Source organism: Struthio camelus, chromosome 1 (assembly GCF_040807025.1).
Source record: "Struthio camelus isolate bStrCam1 chromosome 1, bStrCam1.hap1, whole genome shotgun sequence".
In the NCBI taxonomy this organism is placed as follows: domain Eukaryota; kingdom Metazoa; phylum Chordata; class Aves; order Struthioniformes; family Struthionidae; genus Struthio; species Struthio camelus.
Window position 1 is genome coordinate 140,397,166 of NC_090942.1, and position 22,473 is coordinate 140,419,638.

General features: G+C 40.2%; 1 protein-coding gene across 11 annotated transcripts in view; it reads left to right on the forward strand.

Annotated features, from left to right (window-relative positions):
* GPM6B (glycoprotein M6B) overlaps nucleotides 1-22,473 on the forward strand; it is a 115,242-nt gene that overhangs the window by 68,046 nt on the left and 24,723 nt on the right. For 4 of the 11 annotated variants that reach the window (XM_068920255.1, XM_068920212.1, XM_009683650.2 and 1 more), the window contains exon 2: nucleotides 21,533-21,652. The exons of 3 other annotated variants lie outside the window; for them this stretch is intronic. In XM_068920255.1, coding sequence (XP_068776356.1) covers nucleotides 21,533-21,652 — 120 coding nt within the window. Of the gene's footprint in view, nucleotides 1-13,451; nucleotides 13,971-21,532; nucleotides 21,653-22,473 lie in introns of those variants that run through there. 4 more of the 11 variants (XM_009683646.2, XM_009683643.2, XM_009683648.2 and 1 more) reach the window with 4 other exon arrangements.

Here is a 22,473-nt window from a genome sequence, read left to right on the forward strand (position 1 = left end):
CCCCACTCCTTTTCCTCAGCCTTCTCTTTTCTTGATCTAAATTCAAGTTTTGAGACTCTTTTACCAAAGGTTTCAATTGGTAGACACCATCCCCAAGAAACCTACAATCTTATTGCTGAGTTTATTGGACCTTTTAAGTGGGTGCTTCTCGTCCTGCTTTGTTGTGACCTAACAGAATTGTTGTGGCTCCACTGCAGAAGTACAGCCATTTGCAAATGGAGCCATGGTTCACTGAATTTCCTGTGCCAAACTGTCCTACCTGTTGATTAAACGCTTCCAAAAGGCTCTTCTCAAAAAGCGTTTACAAAGTGAAGTTTTGCTCATCCTGGGTAAGAGTGGTAACGTTGATCTCCATTTTGATCTTTAATTCCTCTGACTCCCACACAGACTGCTTTATTACTCTCATCCATATGTTAATCACTGAATAAAGGCCTCTGAAAGCCATCATAAAGCCTACTCCCTTTCGCTTTAATGTGAAACCTTTCTGTGGTAACATGAAGAGATTCTTGTCTGCTATTGTGACACCAAGTTGTGAAGTGCCTCAGAGTTTGGGAAAATGCATTTTCAGCATTTAAAGGCAATTTACCGGGAGTGAGAGAGAAATACTGCCAAATAATGCATAGAGCTCTCCATCCAGATTTCTTTAGCCCCCAAGTATAGCAAACAGATAGTTAAAGTGACTGTGTGACTATTTGAGACGGTGAAAAAGCTTTCCTGAGGGACAGATGCTTCCTTACTGCTAAGGGCTGAGTTAGTGCATCAGAGGACAACGTGAGCCAGCAGCAAACTGACTCTTGGATTGTCGGTGCTTGGCACTATAAAGGACACTTTGGTAAAAATGGTGTAAGAGCCTCTATAGAAGGCAAGAGTATGGCTGTGGTTAGAGCTCAGGCTCTGCATTATGGAGATGGTCTTGCACCTGCTTTAGGAATTCTTTGGTTCTGACAGGAATAAATAACTGAAATAAATACCTCTTCTGCAAAGTAACGCAGAATTGCAAAAAGCATGAGGTTGGCACACTAAGGGAGAGAACATAGTGGTGTGGGGGTCATTAGGCACATGGTAAGGTTAAAGAAAGGGTGGTTAAGTCTTGCACAGCAGAGATTGTTGAGTATATTGAGCATAGCTGCTGTGCTCAAGGAATGCAGGTGGATCCTAGTCCTAAGGAAAATTTTCTGAAGCAGAGCAGGAGAAGAGTCTGAACAAAGTAGCCATTTCTCCTACAAGGCTCCTTCTAAAGGCTACAGCCCAGGCTTTGCAGTCTTTCCTCTGAATGGCTTTTGGATCCCCCTCACTTTCGAGCTGCCTGGAACCTCACTGGCATTCTGTTTCTCTGCTGTAATCTCATGTTGTTAAGGAGCATGATTTTTGTTCTTAGCTGTGCTGCATATGGAAGATTACATAACATCTTGGAAATCTTAAAAAAAAAAAAAAAAAGCTTCAGAGAAGCACTCCAATGGGATATTCTTGTGTCTTCCTCTTACAGAAAATTCTGTTCAACATAGGAGAAGATGAAGGCAGATATGCCTTCTTACCAAGAAAGCCAGAGACTAGCTGCCTAATCGTCTTGCTGTGCTAATGAGCAATTACAGCCCAACACGCTGAGCTGAAGTAGATTTGTTCTCCAAGTGGTTGTTTCCCAAAGATGCTTTGCCCTCCTCCCCTCCCTGTATTGAATTAGTGTCATTTCCATCTCCTTTCCCCTGCCTTCCTTTTGCTGGTAAATAGCTATTCACTTTCTAATTTGAATCCATTTCATAAAGGGTGTACTTCTGAGATGCAGATCTACTGTTCATAACCCTCAAGCTAAAGCAAAGGATAATCCCCCCCGGGGGTTGAGGTTGTTTTCTTTTTCCCTGCAATATAGCAGTTTGGTTTCTCATTAAAAATTGGTATTTTCAATAGCATGCCCTGGTACAGGGGGAAAATTGAGCAGAAGCCAATGTCCCTTCATATTGGACAATGTAAATGTACTTTAGTTTTGAAACGCTTGATGACAGGGATCTGTCTTCTGTGCAAGCATTTGGGGGAAGCCAGACACACTCACCTAGGGGTGGACTCGTGCGTGTGGTTTAGTGAAAACAGCGTGCAGATAAAACGTTGCTCTTTGCCACGTTGAAAGAATGCCTTTTTTCAAGTCTGAAACGTATCAAATGATATAATTTACTAAAAAGATTTTCTCTGTTGCACTTCCTTCTTTCTAGAAAGAGTGAAAATTTGTTAAATAAGCTTGCGAAACAGAGAGAGAATCAAACTTCAAACAGGGCTGCTAAAAGCAGCCCGGCTGCTTTTGTTTAGACTTTCAAAATGCAGCAGCTTAATGCCTCTATTGTATGGAGGGGGAAATATGCTAATTTGAAGCACATTTCCCATCAGAAGCCCTTTCAGTCATGTCATAGCCGAGATATGAATGATGATAAAAGGGGGAAGAACGGAGAGGCCTGTATTACGGGAGCTCGGCTGTTTGTCATTATGCCGGGCGAGCGGGGCTGAATAGGGCTGAGGAGCCCAGTCACCCGTGAGGGCCGTGGCCACCACCGGCCGCGCCGAGCCGCCCGGGTTCCCATGGGCGCCAGCGGCCCGCTCTGCCCCGGGGGAAGCCGGCCAGGGCGCTCGCCACTGGGACGTCGCTCCCTGATGTTTAGGAGGGGAGGCGTTTGGCCGGCTGGGCTGAGAGCTGGGGGCAGCTCGGTGGCCGGACTTGGGGTGGGAGGCGCTTGGCCGCTCAGCAGCCGTATCATAACGGTTTCTGTGCACGTAACGTAGGCAGTTGCTTTCTGTTAACTTTATCTGAGAGAAAGCTCAGTGGGTAGGTTAAGGTAAAAAAGTGATTTTCCCTGTGATTAAGCCTCCAGCGTTTTCTTTTCCAAGTTGGGAGTGCTTGCAGGGTGGTGATGGGAGCAGCTGCACAGCACTGAGCTCCCTGAGTGAAGAGAAGCTCCCAGTTCTGGAAGTAGGCTCTGCTGCCATTTTCTTTGACCATTATCAAGTAGAAGGGAATCCGTGAAATGTTACTTAGGCTACTACAGCTTACTTACGCAATCGTAATTCAAGTTGAAATAAATAAATACGTTCCTCAGTCTTTGGTGTGTGTTAAAAATCTGTAAGTGCTGCTTTTCAAATACTGCATGGTATGTATATAAAAATCTAGATTTTTTTCCTCCTTCTTTCTTAAAGCTACTAGAAGATCTTTAAATTGCACTAGATTTTATCTCAGGAGGATGATGCTGTTGATCTGGAACTGCAGAGATAGTCAACTGCTCTATTTACCCAGGAAAACTAAATTTTCTGTTTTCTTTTTAATAGCTCTTAGTTTTGTTTTATTGTAGAGAATTTGAGTTAAATGAACTCAAGGTTCTGATAATGCTGCTGTGATACTTGTGTGCAAATGGTTTGAAAAGGGAATAATATTGTAGTACTAGTTGTTTGGCTCTATAAACCTGCAGTATGCTAATGGCAAATTAAGTAAATGTGCTTTTGATTGCATTTGCAGTCTGGTAATGTTTCATATGCAGTAGAAATATGTGTTGCAATTGAAGCATGTCAAAGACGCAATTAGTTCAAGTTATTTCTGAGAATCATAACTGGAATTAAGTGTTTAAAAATACTTCTAAAGCAATGATTGGTCTTCGGTTTCTTATTTATACTAATAAACTGGTGAACAGGCAAATTGAATTAGCTGATTTTACTCAGCCTTGAGAAGTGGAGAAGATCTTTTTCTGTAACCTGTGGGCAAGTCTGTGATCTGTAATGACAAGATCTCTATCTTCAGCTGAGCAATGCACCTCTGATCACCTCCAGGACAGTGAGCAGGGTTGGCCTAATACAATTATTTGCTACTGAGGTGCAACTCTTTGCTGTGGACCAAACAAAGGATCTTAGCTGGAATTTTGGATGTTGTATTTTCCTACTTCTTTTTTTTTTCCATATACCCATCCCCTTTCCTTTTCCCCAGTATGTTAGCTCCTTTTGCTTCTTCTCCAAATGGTGGAGAATCAGAGAGCAGATGGTGATACTTCAGGAATCAGGAGTGGTGATAGAGAGAAAGAGGTTGTGTCTACAGTATTACTGAGAGCAAAAATGCCCAGTGCCATTTTGAATAGTGAATGCAACGCTGCCCAGAGCAAATACATGACAATAATGCTTAGTATTTAGTCTTGGGAAGCTCTAAGTGCAAGAGAGAGGGCTACAAATGTGCCTAAATCTAGAGGACACAAATAAAATGTGATGGGAATGATAGTCGTCCAAGGAACAGATCAAGAAAATGCATACTCAGTGAACTTATCTCTGACTCACGCCAAAGTGCAGACATGATGGCTTTCAGCTGTTTGAAACAAGTGAGTGCCATGTTTGGAAAGAAAGTAAAGAAAGGGCATGTAATGAGGTAGTGTCAGGGTAGACACATTCGAAAGAGAGGCTGGGTGGTTTTCGGCAGGGCTGACCCTGGCGGGTTGGAGCTCCCCCAGCCGGTGCGCTGCACTGCACGGCACCCCACCGCACATCAGGGCACACTGACTTCTCTAGGGGCCATTGCAAAGGCTGGAACCCCTCCAGCTCACTCCTTGAAGAAACCACTCCTCCACTGACTAGAGAGGGAGCCTGGCCGTGCAAGGCTGGCGCCCGCCTTTGTGAAAGCCCTCCTTTGTGCTGAACTTCAAAACCGTTTCTCTGTTCCTGCAAATTGTTGGGCTGCAAGGCCCAACTCAGGGCCAAGCTCAGGATACTTAAAAAATTTGATGGGAAAAAGTGTTGGAAATGCATACTGTGGGGAATAATCCTGCCCTGGCAAGGGATTTTACTTGACAGCCTATCTGGGAATTCAGACTGCTTTGCTACTTTGTCCTTAACTCACCCTATAGTGCTTTTGTCCTGGAGATCATTGTGTATGCAGGATCACCCACTCCTGAGGTGCAGCAAAATGTAGGCATGACACGAGCCAGACAGAGCTCCAAATGTGTTAGTTGCTGTCAGGTTAAGTCATTCAGTGTTTATAAGGTAGAGGGTGGATTTTTTTAATTATGTTGAACTCCCCAAGTGCACCCTTAACTTTTTATGTGCGTAAGTGAAAGACCCATTAAACACTTCAGTGGCCATTGTTTGTTGTCCACGAACTGCATTCTCAAAGTCATTGTAAAGTGCAAAAAGAGCCATTACTTTTTATACATGACTAGGATCCCAATTGGCGCAACTAGAGAGAAGGGAATTGGAAAAGCTACGCTAGTTGAAGTTGCCTGGCACATATTTAGTAGATGAGTTAATTGGACGCTCTCAAAGTGGAACTTGTTAGTGTCCTGCCGCTTCCCTAATGAGGATATCTGCGCTTGCAAAGAGTACAATGATTAATTGGGAATCCTTTAGTTAGTGTCTTAACTGAGGATTTCATGACTAGTGTCTTGTTTGCGAACAGAAAATATACTTGTAATTCCATAAGCGGTCCACAGCTTCATAGCATAGCCAGGCCAGGCTCTTTCTCAAAGTATAGTTTAATTACATCAAAACCGGAACGTTCTGTAGCAGCGAAGCAGTTACAGTAAGAGTGACTTACTAGGTGTTAGACTTCAAACAACCAATTTCAGTACTTTGTACCAATTGTTATGTTAATACTTTCTTTACATCAGCATTTTGACTGCCAGGTTATGTGGCCTTTTCTAAAAAGTTGACACACAATTGGCCGATAATCCATGAGCGGATGCTGGAGCTACTGACCTCTGAGATAGGTGTTGGTTGGGCCTTTCAAGCTATGGTGGCTTGGTGAGGAGATAGCTGGGCGTGTGGAGCGGCACTCTCATAACATGGTTTAGCTCTACCAGAGAATTCCCACGTGACTTAGGATAACTCCGTTCTCTGCCTCTCGCCGTCCATCCGTGAAACGGCACAAGTAAAGGTATGCTCTGCAGGAGTCATCGGAGAGCTCCCTCAGGGCTCTGAAATCTGCAGCTGGAAGAGGCTGTGGAATTGCGATGTGCTTGTTTGTGCTTTTGCTGTCAAATGATACATATTACATGGTGCTGTAAATTAATTTGTGCTCTTTGTTGTGGTTCGGATGAAATTGGATTTTCTGCTCACTAAAAATATGTATATGATTATATGCATAGGTTTTCTGCATGTATAAAAATATTTATGTGCTTACATATGTTTTCTTCATATACAGATGTGTATATGATTTATGTATGATATCCCTCAGGAGACCCAAGAGATATTTTCACCCCTGTCTCCCCACACCCCTCCTGTGGGATACTTTTTTATAATGATCTCCTCTGGTTGCTTTTTGGGGAGCAGTAAGGTTTTATACTTCTTTATATTGCTCTGCTTTTTCCATGCTTTGTGAAAAGGCTGGACTGAAGCCAAGACTGAAGAACAAAACGAGCACTAAATAGAAGAGAGATTGTAGGTGGGATGGTGAAGTCTATGCAAAGAGTGGGAGGGCAATTTTCAAAATCAGAACTGGATGTAAAGTTAATATGGGATTATCCGATTAAATTCCACTTTCTAGAGCAGAAGAATAAGTTTATGTCAAGGCTGAACTCACTGAAGTTTAGAGACATGTATATGTATGCGGGTATATAGAATCCAACAGGTAGCCTCCCAATTCTGATTCCATCTCAAACACTCATGTGCTTTGAAGCTAAGCAGCCTGATTAGCAGGAGTATGATACCATTGCTGTCTTCTAAAACGCCAATAGAAATAGCTCTTAAATTCTGCAAGTACAGGAGGCGCATATGTAGATTTAATAGCAAATGTGACATAAATATCTAGGATGCTATTTCAGTAAGTTCAATTATTTAGGAACACATGGTAGTCTCCTGAGATGGCAGTAGACTTAGGCAAGCTAAGTAGATTGACTTGTCCATAAGTGCAGGATTTAGGGAAGGAAGGCAAAGGACCTTCAGTTTGTTGGTGTCCTGCTGCCCTGCAGCATTCCTACTGCTGAATGCTTGACCCCAAGCAGAGAGATGGAGAGATCAGCAAAAGACCTAACAATCCCCTCTGTCGCAAAGGTGTCATAGAGAGCAAAAAGGATGGTATATGTGCCAAAATTCAGACCTTAGCCCTTAAAATGATGGAGTATGCCTGTGTTTGAAGCACTATTGAAGGGCTTCATACATCAGTCATATGTAAGGATGTTACAGTTGCATGCACAGAAAATGTATATAAGTTTGGACAACTCAAAGCCTTGTATTGCTGTATAATTTTGAATTTAAAGCATTTGAAATTGGCCGTCCATTACAGTTGCAGGAGACTAAATATTGCCACAGAACATCCTATGAGTTGAGCTAGAGTAGAAGCTGAAGAAGACCATCAAGGCTGGCATGCTATATGTTGCTTTTTGAATGAAAGCTTCTTCTGGTGAAGATGCTGGGGTTTCTTTGAGTTTGTTTTTTCCTAGTCTGTGTCGTTCCAAGAAGGTCTCTGCTAAACCTTGTCAGTGTGTAAATGTAAGGATGTGATTGCATTTGTTTTCACTAGTTGTAGTAGAGTGTTCTGCAGACAAAGGATGAGTGGCTACGAGGTGGTACTTGTCCAACATGTAATACAATTTGAAGTGCTATTACAGCAAGCAGTATGTTCTACCAGAATCTATCTTCTCTTCAGAATATCCATTACATTTTTGTCTATCGGCTTTAAAAGTCCCATAGGAGAGCATATTTCACTACTTCCTTTAGAAGCTTGTTTGATGTCAGGAAGTTTGCCTAAAATTTAGTCAGAATTTTCCCTTTCAACTATATCCTCTTTTTATTATATGAAAGTGTTTTTTCCCTCCTTGATATTTATTTATACTCAATGAATGTTTAGAGGTTGTTCTTCCTTTCTCTGAATTTTTCATTCAGCTTTTTTTTTAGTATTTCCATATTCTGTCAGGTTCTTTTAGTTGCAGTATGAATGGCCTCCAATTTGTCAGCTTGTTTCTGGTTGCAGAACGCCAAGAACATGGCGCTACTCCAGGAGCGGTCGTTCTAGAGTGAAACAGGAGGTCATGTTACTTCCATGTCAATTTTAAATGTAGCCTACTTTATTTTCATTTTTATAACCTTTCCTCGTAAGTCTTCAGCATGATTATTTGGCATTCGTTTGTTCTGTCTGTCAATGTTCTGAATTATTTTCCCCATATCTATTCTTTAAATAATGCCCACAGTTCTTACTCCTCCAGATCCCTTATTAAAGTCATTACTTAGGAAACAGAGATAATATCTAGGATATTTTGTTAATTATTTCCATGCTATTGACTACATTTCTTAAGTAAAAATGGACCTCTCAGCTGCTTAAGAACATCACCAACTTTTGCTTTAATTGTCACTTTGATTATAGCTTTTTGGACTATTTTCTTTGTTAGCTTTCACATATCTGCCATTTGATACTTTTTTGAAAATAAGACTTGAGGAGACTTGGAGGCTTAGCTGCTGAAGAACCCATATAAAAGCATCTATTCATTCCTGTAATTTTTTTTTCCCTTTACATACCAAATAAAGGTTAACCATCTGTGTATGTTCTGGATTCAGGCTGTTTAGTGCGTATGATTCTTTCCAGTGGCCAAAGCTGTTTTCTCATTAAATACAGCCAACTACCCAAAGTTTTCCTATAAAGATATTTATGTTTATAGTTTTGCTATCTTAGGAATATTATATTAGGTTAAGAGCAAGAGGGAGTCTTCATTAAACTTTTGAAGTCCCTGGCTTTCCTCCCATTTTGTGTTTTCAGCCTGTATTAGGCCCTCCAAAATGTGGCTTTTGCAAGTGGCCTGCTATTAGGAGCATAAATATGAACACAGGAGACACCTGTGCGTGAAAATGATTGTTTTTCGGTTTTTTTAGTTTAATGGGAACCTCTGATGTGCAAAGGCAGCAGGATTTGGTCTGAGATGTGAACTGTTTCTTCAACTGTTCTTTCACTAGGAATAAACGTTATGCCTGTGCAGGCAGTTCTTAGAAAATGCTTTATGTTTATTTGTCCCTTTCAGAAAAAACACACACATACACACACATAAATAAACAAACAAAAAAACCACTGCAACTGTGATGCACTGTGGTCCAACTGGAAGCTAGTAGACCGGGCAGGGAAACATATGAAACCTAACACATGAATGATATCTGCTTTGCTGCCTGCTTGTAGCCAGGCACTTATCTTCACAGATATTGTGATATTCTGGCAGCACAGATATTCTGGCAGCAGTTATTGCTACCTTCACATGGCTTTATTAAGAAGGTCCCAGAACTGGCACCTTTACACATTTAAGGTCTGCTCACCCTCCTGAACTACCTGCCTCAGCTAACTCAGTCATTTCCTTTGATTGAAGAGATAATACTATCCATGCTTAAGCCTTTAGTTTTGCCGTTTGCAGAAAAATCCAAAACTGAGATCCCTAAACAAAATGCACACTCATATTTTGTAGTGGTTTGTATCTTGTATTGTGTTAAAAGTGCAGTTTTTCTACTGTTATTCATTCATGAGGTTATTACTTAGGATTTCATTTTCCGAGCAATTTAGTATGTCTGAAAGAATGGGGCCCAGGGTTTTTTTGAAGCATTTCACAGGTACCTGACTGCTGCACAGCTGAAAGCATGTTGTCTCGCTTTGAATTTATCCACATTAAAAAATTCCCCTACTTTTGCATAAGCTTTCAGAATGGGATTTTTTACTCGCACCTGGGTAAGTGGTCTAAACTCGATCTAAACATAAGCAATTTTGCTGAGACATAGCAAGTGGCTGCATGTTCTGCATGTTCATTTTCTTGAAATTTCCTTAAAAATGTATGCTATAAGCTGTCCTGAAAATTAATTACTTGGAATATATGTCAGTCTTGTTTGAGGGATAGTCTCCAAACTTTACCTTCAAAGTCTCAAATTTGGTATGATAATCTCAAATTGTTCTTGAACTGTGCGAGAACCCTCTTTATTACAGCACTATGAAGACTTTGTAGAAATGGCAAAGTGTATTCATCTCCTTAAAGCTTCTAAAGAATTTTCTATAACTTATGATAGAGCTCCTTAGCCCTCAGGAATGTAAACTCAGTTCAATGACATTAAAGACAGACGGTTCAAAAGGAATGGGCATGTGATCAGAACTGGATTTGTAATACCTTTTTTAACTTGTGCTATCTACTTTACTTGACTGAGAAAAATAATTAAATAATTTTTAAAAGCTAGATAAAATAGATTTAAAAATCTTTTTTTAAAGCTATTTTGCAATGAATATCACTTGGTCTGCCATGCCCTCACATACTCTGCTCAATTGCTTTTCTTCCTGGGTTTTGGCCATGGGCTTAGAGATGTGCTTTCACAACAGGATGCCTCACTGCTTAGCCCCACTCCTCATTTTCATTTTTATTTTGATCTGCAAACAGAGCTGGTCTGAACTCCTGACATGTAACTAGCCATTTTCCCTGGTCCCTGCTTATCTGAATCAGCCTGGTCTATACAACAGGTTTTTGTTAAGTATCAGTCTCTGAATAGTTGTTTGTAATTTAAAATATTTTTCCTTTTTTTTTTTTTTAAGACAGTAGAATAATTATAAAATTACTTCTGCCTTTGTAGCATTGTCTTTCGCCGTATTGTCGTAGGCAGAGATACGATATCTCTGGTTCTTCACATATTATGAAAAGGATAATTAGATAAATCTGATTAAGAAGGGGAGTGTTGGATGAGATAACTCGCTGGCTGAGATCTGTACTAGGTGCTCAAGAACAGCACTGGTGGAGCGCTGGAGGAAATAGTGTATAGTTTATTCTGTCATCTGCCATGCTTATTAATAATGGGACAGAGGTAGAAGGTTAAGAAATGACCTAAGACAATAAGTAGCTACTTAAAACACGTCATCTTTTCCAGCAATCTGGAAAGCAGTGAGAAGTGGGAGAGATCTTCACTCTCATGCATCACTTAAAGCTTTTAGAGGATGATTTAGTAGGTAGAATGAACGCTTTTGAATAGTTTGGATCGATGGCTTCCAAAGTCTTCAGTTCAAGTTCGTGTGCAGTTAATGCTTTCTTACGGTATTGTATACTTATTTCCTCATTGGCTGCTTGAGGAGGGGGTTATCCTGGGAGAAAGTAGTCTCTCCTGCTGTTACTTTTGTGTTAATAAAGCATCTACTCTAAAATCCTGAGGCCACCTAACAAAATCTACTTGCAACCAGGAAAATACACAGTTGTTTGAATGACTAGCTCTTGCGGAAACAGAATGGAGTGATTCTTCAGCAGATTTTCTCTGAGGACAATTTGTAAAGAAAGGATCTGTCAAGTGTATTTTTTATATAAAAGAAGGGAAGTTTCAGATGATGTTTGTATTTTCTATATATTTATATTAATAAATCTATTAATATTAGACCACCTTGGATTACTTTTTGAACAGGCTTTCTGTAACTTGGGCTAGTGAGAAGTGAGGTTTCAACCTTTTAAACTCTTTAAACTTTTAAACCTTTTAAAGTAAGCAAAAATCATTAAGAAAATTAGCCTAAGGTATAGACTGTCACAGCAGTGAGTAGAAATGCTGACACAATAATGAGAAGTTCTAAGAGTCTTAAGGGATTTTAATGTCAGAAACAATCAACTGTTGTGACCAATGGCTAAAATTTGTGTGAGCTGCAGCAAGTAGCGAGTGTTTACTATGTATGTTCAATTTTATCAATGTTACATGCCAAAAATGCTTTATAGAGTAGATTTTCTTTACATAACCATCACCCCAAATCTAAAGAAGTTCTCTTTCCTTTTTGACTGCAGGCCTTGAAAGCCTTTTAGTAATGCTTAAAACAGTACCATAAACATGCCGCCTGTGATTTCACCTTTCAGCCTCTTCCTTGAAGGAGATCGTGTTTGTGGTACAAGGTTTTGTTTAGGTAGGGATTTTAATATGTGGGCTGCTATGTGTGTGCTGGAGAAAGAGCTTGGAGAAGTCTGCCTTGCACCTGCGTGCTGAGGTTTCTGCTAGTGCTGCTGATTCAACCACCTGCAGGAGCCCAATCCACTGCCTCATGTTGGTTCCTGAGGAAGCTTCATCTCCTCCACGTATTAACTTCCTCCTGCCTGTGAAAGAGTCTTCTGTGATAGCAGTTTCCACTGCAGGCTTTGACCTGGACTTTAAGAAAGCTTTTTAGACATGAGCCTGTCATCAGATCTGTTGATGCTGTGATATGAAATCTTAGGGTCAGTGAGGAGGCCAAAACCTCTTCCCAATGAGGTTGGAGCATGATGCGTTTGTTGCTTTGCTCCAGGCATTACTGCTGAAATGCTGCTGTGGTGACTGTGAGAAATAGAACGGAGATGCATGTATTGATTTCTTGCAAGCAAAGGGAACTTTGGCTGAAGGTGGGATTTGGGTTTTCTGGTGCTTTTCATCAGACATCTATAGAAATAAATTGCACAACAAAACTGTGGGTGTAGTAACTTTAACCAGAAAAGGCTGCGTTGCAGATACAAATCTATGGACTACTTCTGTCTTCACGCTCTTTTAGTTGGATCCGTTATATGGAACATGGAGCATGTAGGTTTTAACATCCTCAGCGTTTGCTGAATCTCCCCTGGGCGTCTTCAATGTTTGCAAAATCAGCTGCAATAGCCAAGGCAGTGAAACCTGCCAGGTGGCTAAATCCATTTTTGCAGAGTTGCTCCATCATCCAAAACACGAAAAGGGCTCTCTTTGGGCATGTCTGCCCTGTGTGTGGCACACTGTGAGGCCACTGAGACACACACAATGGTAGGCAAGGTTAGTGAGCCTCAGTACAGTGCCCCTAAATATGTCAGTTGTTGTGGGTTTTGGAAGTTGAATAACACCTCTATGTGGTGTTGCCTTGCTCCGTGCCTCTGTGGTACAGGGCTGCTCAGAGCTGGCTTAGGAACACCTGGTGTCTCCTCGCACTGTGCAACGGAGGCATGTCCAGATTTGGTTGCCTGCAGAGCCGGTTCAAAAAAGCCAGTTAGATTGTGCTGAAATCTGTCTGGATTTAGGGTAGTGATCAAATGCGTTTAGCAGTAACCATGCACTCATTTTTAAACATGGGCTTAGGTCTCTAATGGCAGACATACTTTTAAAAATCCAAGCCGTGTTTTCTTAACCATTTTATCTTTCGAAGTGTTGCACGTGCATTTCAGGTCACTTAGGCTTATTTCTTTTCTGCTCGGTCAGATTTTTTGTCCTCCCGCCCCGTAGCATGTACTAGTAAGAGAAAGAGTTTAAATGCTCCCTATATGTGCCCGCGCTTACTTTTATGCTTCCTTTATAGGGGATTTTGCTGTGTGCGAGCGGAACTTGCTCTGCAAAGAAAGCAAATAAACAGAGCGGCCCCAGTGCCTCCTCTCAGTTCCTTGAGAGAGCAGAGGGCATATGGAATAAATCAAAACGTGAAGCATAATAATAAGGTCCCATGGGAAAGAGAGCCCTGCGATTGTGCGCTGACATGCACTCTCCTTAGAGACGGCGCGCGGGGGGCTAGCTTCATAGCTGAGTCATACGACGGACGGGGGCTCCTTTCTTTCTCACATGCGTCTCCCCTCCTGATGTCGCAACTCCATTCACCGGCGAGAGAATTGATTAACATTCATTGGGAGTCTTTGGAGAGAGCGAGAGAAAGGGAGCGAGAAGAAGGCGCGAGGGGAAAGGGTGGCTTGCTGATTATTCCAGTCCCAGCGACATAGAAAGTTGGGACACAATCGAACGCAGAATGGCTATTTTATAACTGGGGTCCTTGGTGACGTATGGCTGAACGTTTCCTGGCACAGATCTTTATGGACCAGTAAGCAGAGCGAAATTGAAGCTGACAAGACTTTTTGCATTTTGGAAAGGACTGTAATCTACTGTAGTGAAGAACAGAGCCACTCAATCACTGCAGCTGTAAATAAGAGACGGAAGGGAGTAAGAAAGGAGGCAAAGAGAAAAAGTGTTTGCTGGGGGGGGAGGGGGGAAAGCATTTTTGGTGGATGGTATGAAGCCAGCCATGGAAACTGCAGCGGAGGAAAATGCAGAACAAAGCCAAGAGAAAAAAGGTACCCAGAGGTCTAACAATAGCCTGTTTAAATCTTTTCATTGAGGGTGCTTAAAAAGGTTTAGGCCAGTTTTGTCACTTTTTAGAACAGCTCTTAAACAATCGTTACTGCATCTTCTAGCTTACAGGGATCCTTTGCTGTATGATTTGGCACCATATTAATAGAGCAGCGATCTTTCTGTTTGTATGCGTGTTTGCTCTGAATCTTTCCTATCCAAACCAGAAATGATTTTTGCGAAAGAAGCCTTATTATTGCTGCATCTTTGATAGATTTTTTTGGTATATTTGATTTAGAGAGATTGTGTGCCTGTGTGTGTGTGTTTTGTGTGTGTGTGTGTGTGTGTGTGTGTATCCTCTTCAGAGCCACAGTGTGATATTTTCATTGAGACTGGCCGTGTAACAGAGCTTGGCAACGCAGTGTGGGAGACCTAGGTTATAATAACACGCGATAGATTATAATATCACACAGCCTTCCTGTAGTTAGCTTGGTGCCAAATGCTCCTCTTAATTTTAAATCCCTTTTCATTTTCTATCGTTTTGTCTGGCAAATTTTGTTTATAGAGAGGTCTGCCTATGCCGTGATAAAGGAGATTAATCCAATGAGTTTCGCAACATTAGGCTTCAGGATACGTCAGTCATCCAGAATTGCTACTTAATGGAAAAAACAATTCCGTGCTAACTGCTCTGAGATAAGAAAATGGCAGTGCAGTAGGAGAGGTGCTTCATTAATCCCAGCATTTCAGGTGATTTATTTGGTCTGGAGTGCTGAACTTCTGAGAGTAAATTCAGCTACCAGAGGACTTTTATGTTTCTGCATCATGTAATGTATGCCACGTAAATGATCTTCTTTTGTGTATCAGGCTAATGTACAAATCATAGCAATAATTTTGGTTAAATTATATAGCAGTAAGAAAATTATTAAAATTCCTACTGTCTTTTTACATGATTCATGGTTTATCTTGGAACCTGCTGTGTAGCATTTATAAGCAAATCTTGTAGGTACACCCAGCTAATATATTTCACTAGGTAGCATTGTTTTATTTATTTTTGAACAATTCAAATATGTACATAATGAACATGTCCAGTACCAGATTTTGTTTTCCTACTTTGAATCTGATTCTTCCTACATGCTTTGTATAATTCAAAGCTAGCTTCAGTTTCAAGTAAATGAAATTTATCAAGTGATTAGACATAGTACTGCATAATCCCGTAAGGATTTTGCAAAAGGAGTTCCACTGATGAGAGATTAAACTCTGCAAGCCATTAGTGTATGTGGGCAATAATCCACCTCACTACAGTTTTTGGGTAATTAATGTACAGAATGTCCTAAATACCTTGATTATAAAACCACCTTGGTCTCATAGCTCTTTAAAATTACAGTATTTTTTCTTCTGTTTGGTGAGTGTCTTTTAAACAGATAAAATTCATGTACAGTAAAAACGGAAAAAGTTATTTGTATGAGTTAGCAGCTGTGCAAAATAGAAGGAGTTACTGAGTGTATTTGTGATGAGTTTATAGTTTCCCCTTTTATTTTGGCAAGGATGAAAGCACAACATGTAGACAATGTCCAGAACAGTAAATCTGTTATCCAAGTCACGGTAGTTGATCTGTTATTTTCATAGGAAGCAAACAGATGAACTACATATCTTAATTTTACCACACTTTCCTGGCTTTCCAGTGATAATTTTATCCTTTGGACATGTCATATAGATGTATATCTGTAGCATATTGTTCTTGACAGTTCCTTAATTTCTGAAAGAAACACTTGGCCTCTCACATTATGGCCTTTATTATCATTCAGTTAAATTCCAAATACGTTTCACAGCACATTAGAATATGGAAAGCTGAAACACTCAATTTTGCTTTAATTTCAACAGCAAATCCCTATCCATTTGCATAGTTCCTGCTATGAAGTGATAATGTAGGAGGCCTATTCAGGTTTGTGCATTGGGGTGAGGGGACAGATTTTCCAAAGTGCTAAGAGTTTATAGCTCAGTCAGATTTTTAGATGGGCTCAGCAGGCGTCAGGTACCCCAGTGAAATGTCAGGATTCTTCAAAAGGGCTCTTCATCAGCAGCTTTCACAGAGAAGAAGTGGGCTTTTTCTCTGTGTGAAGAAACTTCCTGGAAAATGTTGCCGCTTTGTCTGGCTTTGTAAAATGGCAACTGGCCCCTTCAAAAAGTCTGTTCTTTCAGTGTCCAGCCTGGATCTCCTTGTTGTTATGACTTGCATGTTTGCTAGGCTTGTAACATCTGATTCCTCTGAAATCACACCTGAACTTAGCGTGATAGTTGTCCTTTATAAAGTTGTCCCAGATCTGGTGACAGGAAGGCAACTGCGACAGCTTGAAGCAACTGAAGATCTGTCCTAAAGCATTTTAACTCTTCCTTCCAGAAATGAATTGCAAAGGCAAAGGAGATGCAACAGAGCAAAGTCAGAGGGAATCTGGGGGATGTGGTTATTGCTTTTTAGCAGGTCCTCTGACTTACTGTGTTAACCTAAAACAAATACTAAACAACCAAAGATCCTGAGCAATTTCCCTTTGGATATTCAGATTCATACACAGGATGCTTTGCACTGCTAAGTTCTGGACAAGGTACCTGCACTTAACTATTAGCATATGTCCTTTTCAGCTAAGAGTTTTTTCCTGCTACCAGAATTTTAAACTACAGGCTTTTGGGTTGTGCTTTTTAACGCAAGGACCTCATTAATGATGTGCAGTAATTGTACAGAATAGATGCCTCAAGGAGGTGGGACAGGACCACTTGCTCTGTGCAGGGCTCCTCATACTCCAGAGCAGAACATTAGAGGGAACGACTGCCCAGCTATTTAGGATGAGCAGTGAGAGTTAAAGCATCTAATAACGCATCAGAACTGAATAGTGGGATCACATAGGTACTGGTTTGTGTTTCCTACACCTGTGGCAGATGTGGAAGGCCACTGGTTTGGACTGCAGTATAGTTGAGACAATTTGCACAAGCTACTGTGCTTTATGAATATTTACTGATTGATAAATGAAAATGATTAATCTCATGTAAATTTCTAAAGTTCACTAAATTGTAGATAATTCCAGTTTTATATTTTAATAAGGTTTTTTTTTTCCTTGAGCTCCCCTGCCTGTTTCAGGCAACAATGTTGCCCAGCTGTTGGATTCGTGTTTATCGGTCATTTTTTTCTCTGCACCCGGATGAGTGGCTGCTGCCCCAGTTTTTTGATTGGAAAAGGAACAACACCCATGCTGATGGAGATGAGAAATAAGTCAGCTTTATATTATATATCAGCAGCTCTTATCAGAGGAGAACACCATGAGCAGAGCTCAAGCAACATGTTTAGCAGATACTTTACAGGGCTGCAGGACAGACTGGATGCATTTTAAAGATGAATGTTTACAAATTATTACAAATGACAGGGTTTATCTCGCAGGCATTAAATTAAATCAAAACGTGAGATCTGGGCAGGCAGATTTACTGAGGTGGAACAAATAAGAAAAACGAAATGCCGTTTTGCATCAGCGATGAAGGATATAGATCCTGATACGCATTAACAGAGACAAGAAGTTTCCCTTTTCATTTAACTAAGAGAAATATTACCAAGTTATAAAATTTAAAAAAAAAAAGAATTGCTGTGGATGGCCGTGGAAATTACACATGGAAGCATGATGGAAGAAAGCCATAATACTAGGATATAGTTTCCTTTTATGAATGCATACAATGTTCAAATTGCATATGCAGTATTGAGGAATAATGAAAACCAGTCTGAACAGCAGTGCTAAAAGTTCATTTTGACTCAATGTTCCCTAAGAACCTATTCCTGGTGGAAGGAGCTTCTATGTTTGGGAATGGCTGTGAGCTTTGATTATTATTTTCTTAATATATGAAGAGATATTTCAAATTCTAAACTCTAAATAGACAAAACAGAGGAGTCAAAAATAGAAAGAAAATACTTCTGTTAAACACAGTCATATAACTATGAGATAGTATAACAAATTGCTGAATTGTGGACTGAGAAAGGAGCGAATTGATATGGTACAGTTAATATCACTAAGTGAAGTTCTTTTATGCAATGAACTTAGGACATTTTGATGTATCATAGAGAGATATATTTTTCACTTTAGCAAACTGAAAAAAAATCATCTTTCTTACATACACATTATGCTTATTAGCCAAATTTTTCAAACATAGTCCCCTACCGTTAGGCTTCCACAGTGATTTCAGAGTTGTCAAGCTGTTTAAAGATTTTTAATGTGCTACATATTTTTCTTCCTATTTCCAACAGTTTGTTCGTGTTTTAGATCTCCTGGAAGTAATACTGCTTTAAGTGCCTGAAAAATATAACTCAGAACATTAGAGATCCATCCCAGGAAGAATCTGGGACACACTATATTCTAGGGATAATAATTTGGCAGGCTTTAATGATTCAGCTTTTAATGAATAGGATTTGGTTTCTAAATGTGGGGGGAGCACTTAGCAAACGTACTCATACTTGTCTAAATGACCTCATGAAAGCAGAAAACCTAGACATATGTGCCACAGGGTGGGGCGGGGGGGGAAAAACAGATGGCCCTGTGTATGCACAACAGACAATGCAGTGGGAGAGAGGAGCAAAGTATTTAAAGAGGGGAGTGCTGGAGGAGGGGAGAGAAAAGAGAGGCAAGGGAGCAGGGAAACCCCATTCAGTTGCAGTAACCTTTCCGTATTATCTGACCAGCCTTGCTCCTAGCGTAGTATTTGTCAACAGATTATCAGATCATAAGTGACCAAATGATAACCCTCGCCTCGCTTCCATGAACTGTTGCACTGTTTCATCAGCTGTGACAGATGAAAGTCTTAACAGTTGGTTCCCTCTAAAACCATACGCTCAAGAGAGCAAGCATGAGGATGTTGGATACTGGAATTTTATTGCAGGCTTTCAGGATGATCCATCCACAATGAATATCGAGCACCACAATCGCTATCAACGTGCCTGTTTTGTGCGACATAAAAACATTGTCACCTGTAGCTGTTGTGTCTCTACAGTGTCAGGCTCAACCGGGTTCAGAAACGTGACATCCAGAAGGGATGGACAGAGGTTTATGGGCTTGCCTGTACCTGAAGAGTATCATAAACTAGACCTAGAAGTGTGATTTGTACAGTTAATCTCTCAAAAAGCAAAATATAATGAAGTAATTTAAATTTACTTCATTTCCTAAATATAAGGGGGGAGGAATTAAAATCTAGTTTCTTCATGTTGTATGCAGTAGCTGTTACTGCAACTGAAACCTGTGGGGCTTCTGACTTGACTGTCATTTTTGCATGAGTGGACCTATATGAATCTCAATGCCAGACCCAATTAGGTGAGCAAAAAGATCTTCTTTGACTTCAGAGGTCCTTTCAGAAATTCAGTAAAGACTGTACAACAGCCAGTTCCTAAATGGTTCTTTGCAAAGAAATGGGAGAACCGTGAGATTCCTTAAGGAATCTGAATTATCTTTTAATAAAAGGCATTCTGTTCTTGCAAATCCAGAAATGTCTATTAAACAAACTTCACAGAATATTTTCACTTACAGAAATGATGCTACAAAGTTTTCGTGCTAACTCCATATTTCAGGATTTGATGTTTGTCCCACAGCAGATAGTGACTTCACGAGCATCCCCCATAGGCTAATGAAGAAAGGCAGCTGCCTGCTCTGCTTTTGCGACAGTGTTTTTGTAGCTGCTGCAGAAGAAAACTTGAATTGTGGGTTCAGGCATGGTAGGATAATATCCATTTGGTAGCACATGACAAGGGCTTCATCGAAATGCTGCTGCAATACCAGTGAAGAATTTATTTTCTTCCCTAGAATTTTTTGTAGCTGTTTTTTTTTTTTTCTTTAATTGTGGTGGGGAGGAGGTGGAGAGGTAGCAAGAGAGGTAGCAAGCAGTTCTGTTATTTTCCATTTTGTATCACATCCAATTATTATAGTGATTTTTGTGATCTCATAAGCAGGATGGTTCCTATGTTAGCAGGAGGAGATGAAATCATTACAGAAGTTTTCTCGAGCTTGCACAGTCATTCTGGAATGATTCCTGCTAAATGTTTTGAATTTGGTTGTACTTGTGAGATGTAGAATTTGCCCTTTCTAAAAGAAGTGTAAGTTATACAAAGTAGAATAATTTATTTTAGGAAAAAATATACTACCTGATGCCTTGCTTGATGGTTTGTGCATGAACTGCAAAGAGAGGGAAAAATATCAAGCTACAGAGTATCCTTTAAAGAACCATTGATATTCTTTGTATTAACTCAAAGGACTGTTTTAGTATTGGCTTTCATTTACCAGTGCAGGAGATGAACAAATTCTTGTCTCAAACCACTAGGTCCAATATTTGGACTGGAGGCCAAGATTCTTCCCTTCCGACCTGTGTAAACGTACTGTGCTGAACTTGCTATTCAGCAGTAGAAAAACAACATGAAAGAAGGAACAGGTCCAGAACTTCCTAACTTCTGGCAGAGCAAAAATTTATGACATTCCTATTCCCCCCCGCTCCCCCCATGCCAAGAAATTTGTTGCTGATCTAGTTTACAATAAATTGCCTTTTTAGCATTGTAACCTTCACTTCATCCACCTGCCAGAATGCTGCTAAGTCAAATTTATTTTGGCCAGAGATGACAGTTCCTTTTTCATTTAGCTGCTGCGGAGTGGGACTCGATGCATTTTAAATAATGATTTGTCTTGCCCTGACAGGCTGACAGTTCCATAGCAGTGCCGAGGGGGGAAAATGTTGATGCAGAAGAGGTTTGACGTTGTTTTGCCAATGGCTTCTTTCATTGAGCTCAGGAGCGTTTAAGCTTTGAAGTTCTTCGCTGATGAATTTACAGATCAGAATGTATTTTGTGCATGATACGTCGCTATTGAACTTTGTCTGTACTTTGAAAAGACGAGGAGAAGCAGGATCACAGAATCACAGAATCGTTTAGGTTGGAAGGGACCTCTGGAGATCATATACTCATTCATAGGATAACTACTCATTCATTGTAAACCTGGAATAAGTCTATTGTAACATATTTGGTCCAGATTTTTGCAAATGAACAGAGCTTATATAAAATAAGCCCATAGTTTTTTTCGTGTAAGAAACTAACAGAGCAAATTTGTGTATTGAGCTTATCTCTACACCTGATAACAGTCATTTTCTTTGTTTTAGATTTAGGTTATTTTAAAAAATAGTTATGTGTTTTCCACAGCTTTATCTTCCTTAATTTCTAGAGCAGAACTCTTTGCCGTGAAAGAAGAGGGGAAGAAGTGAGAGTGGGTGGGGGGAAGGAAGAGGGAATGATCAGCCGCTGTAATAGAATCCTTTCCAATGTGTTTAATTCAAAGCCTAGATGGAGCTTTAAGTGTTCAGCCTTTTTTGACAGTTGTAACAGTATTACCCTGTTGGTTGTCTTTTTTTTTTTTCTTTCCTTCTCTTGGTTTGGTAGTTATGTTGTTTCAGTTATAAGACATCAGCGTATTTTTCTGGGCTCTTATTTTTTAAGCTAAATGACTAAAAGTACTGAACTAAAAAATTTTGCTGGTGACACTGACTTTTTACCACCTAAAATTGGCAGTGATCACCAGACCAGAAATGGAAATTGGCAGGTACCACTGGATGTACAGGAGTTCAAGGCCACACCGGTACCATCATGTGCCAGCATTGAGAGGCAGTATTAGTCCTTTGGGGATTCAAGGTAAATAAAGGGCTGGGTGAAATTGAAATGGAGAGTTCAGAAATGGTAGCATAAACCTAATGCTTTGCAATAGTCCTAACAATATAAAATAAATGTTTTTCTGTTTTTGTTTTGTTTATTAAAGCTATAAGGGGTCTAGTTCTTTCATATGAATACTTAATATAAATATAAATTTTGTCATAAATACTTGAAAGACAGTAATGTGTAGTGAGGGTCACCTTGCTTTTAACTCTACTGCCCAATTGTTTCAAAACTGTCTACAAATGAGACAGGGTAGTTTGTTTTTTTATATGCAGATGAACCAGTCAAAGCAATGAGCCACTGGGCTACACATGGAGTAACTGCCACTAAACCAGTGACAGCACATGAGATATACTGGAGCTCCTATAACATGCTTCTCCTGACAATATTCTGAGATTTTGTTTACTTTCTTCATTTGCTAGAAACAGTAATGTCTATGTGTATGTCATGTTTTAAAGAAGGACTTAAGCTGAGCTTTTAAAAAGTGATTGGTGATTCCACATGCCTGTCCTTTTGTTATCGGACTTCAGCCCTTTACAAAGATTTTTGTTTTTTTGGAAGCTTCAGTTTAAGAGTTTGGGACGAATTTAGGTTTGAAGCATCTCGGAGAAGCATCTGAAATCAAGCACACTATTGATTGCATTGGAAAATTCCAGCCTAGCTGAGGGTTAGCACAAGGAAGATATAAATGCACAAAGATAGCATTTATACCTAATTCTACCAGCAATCCTCTTCACTTTGTGGAGCTGATTGACTGAAGTCTGCCTGACAAGTTGTTTGCTAGAGATTTCTGCCTCCGC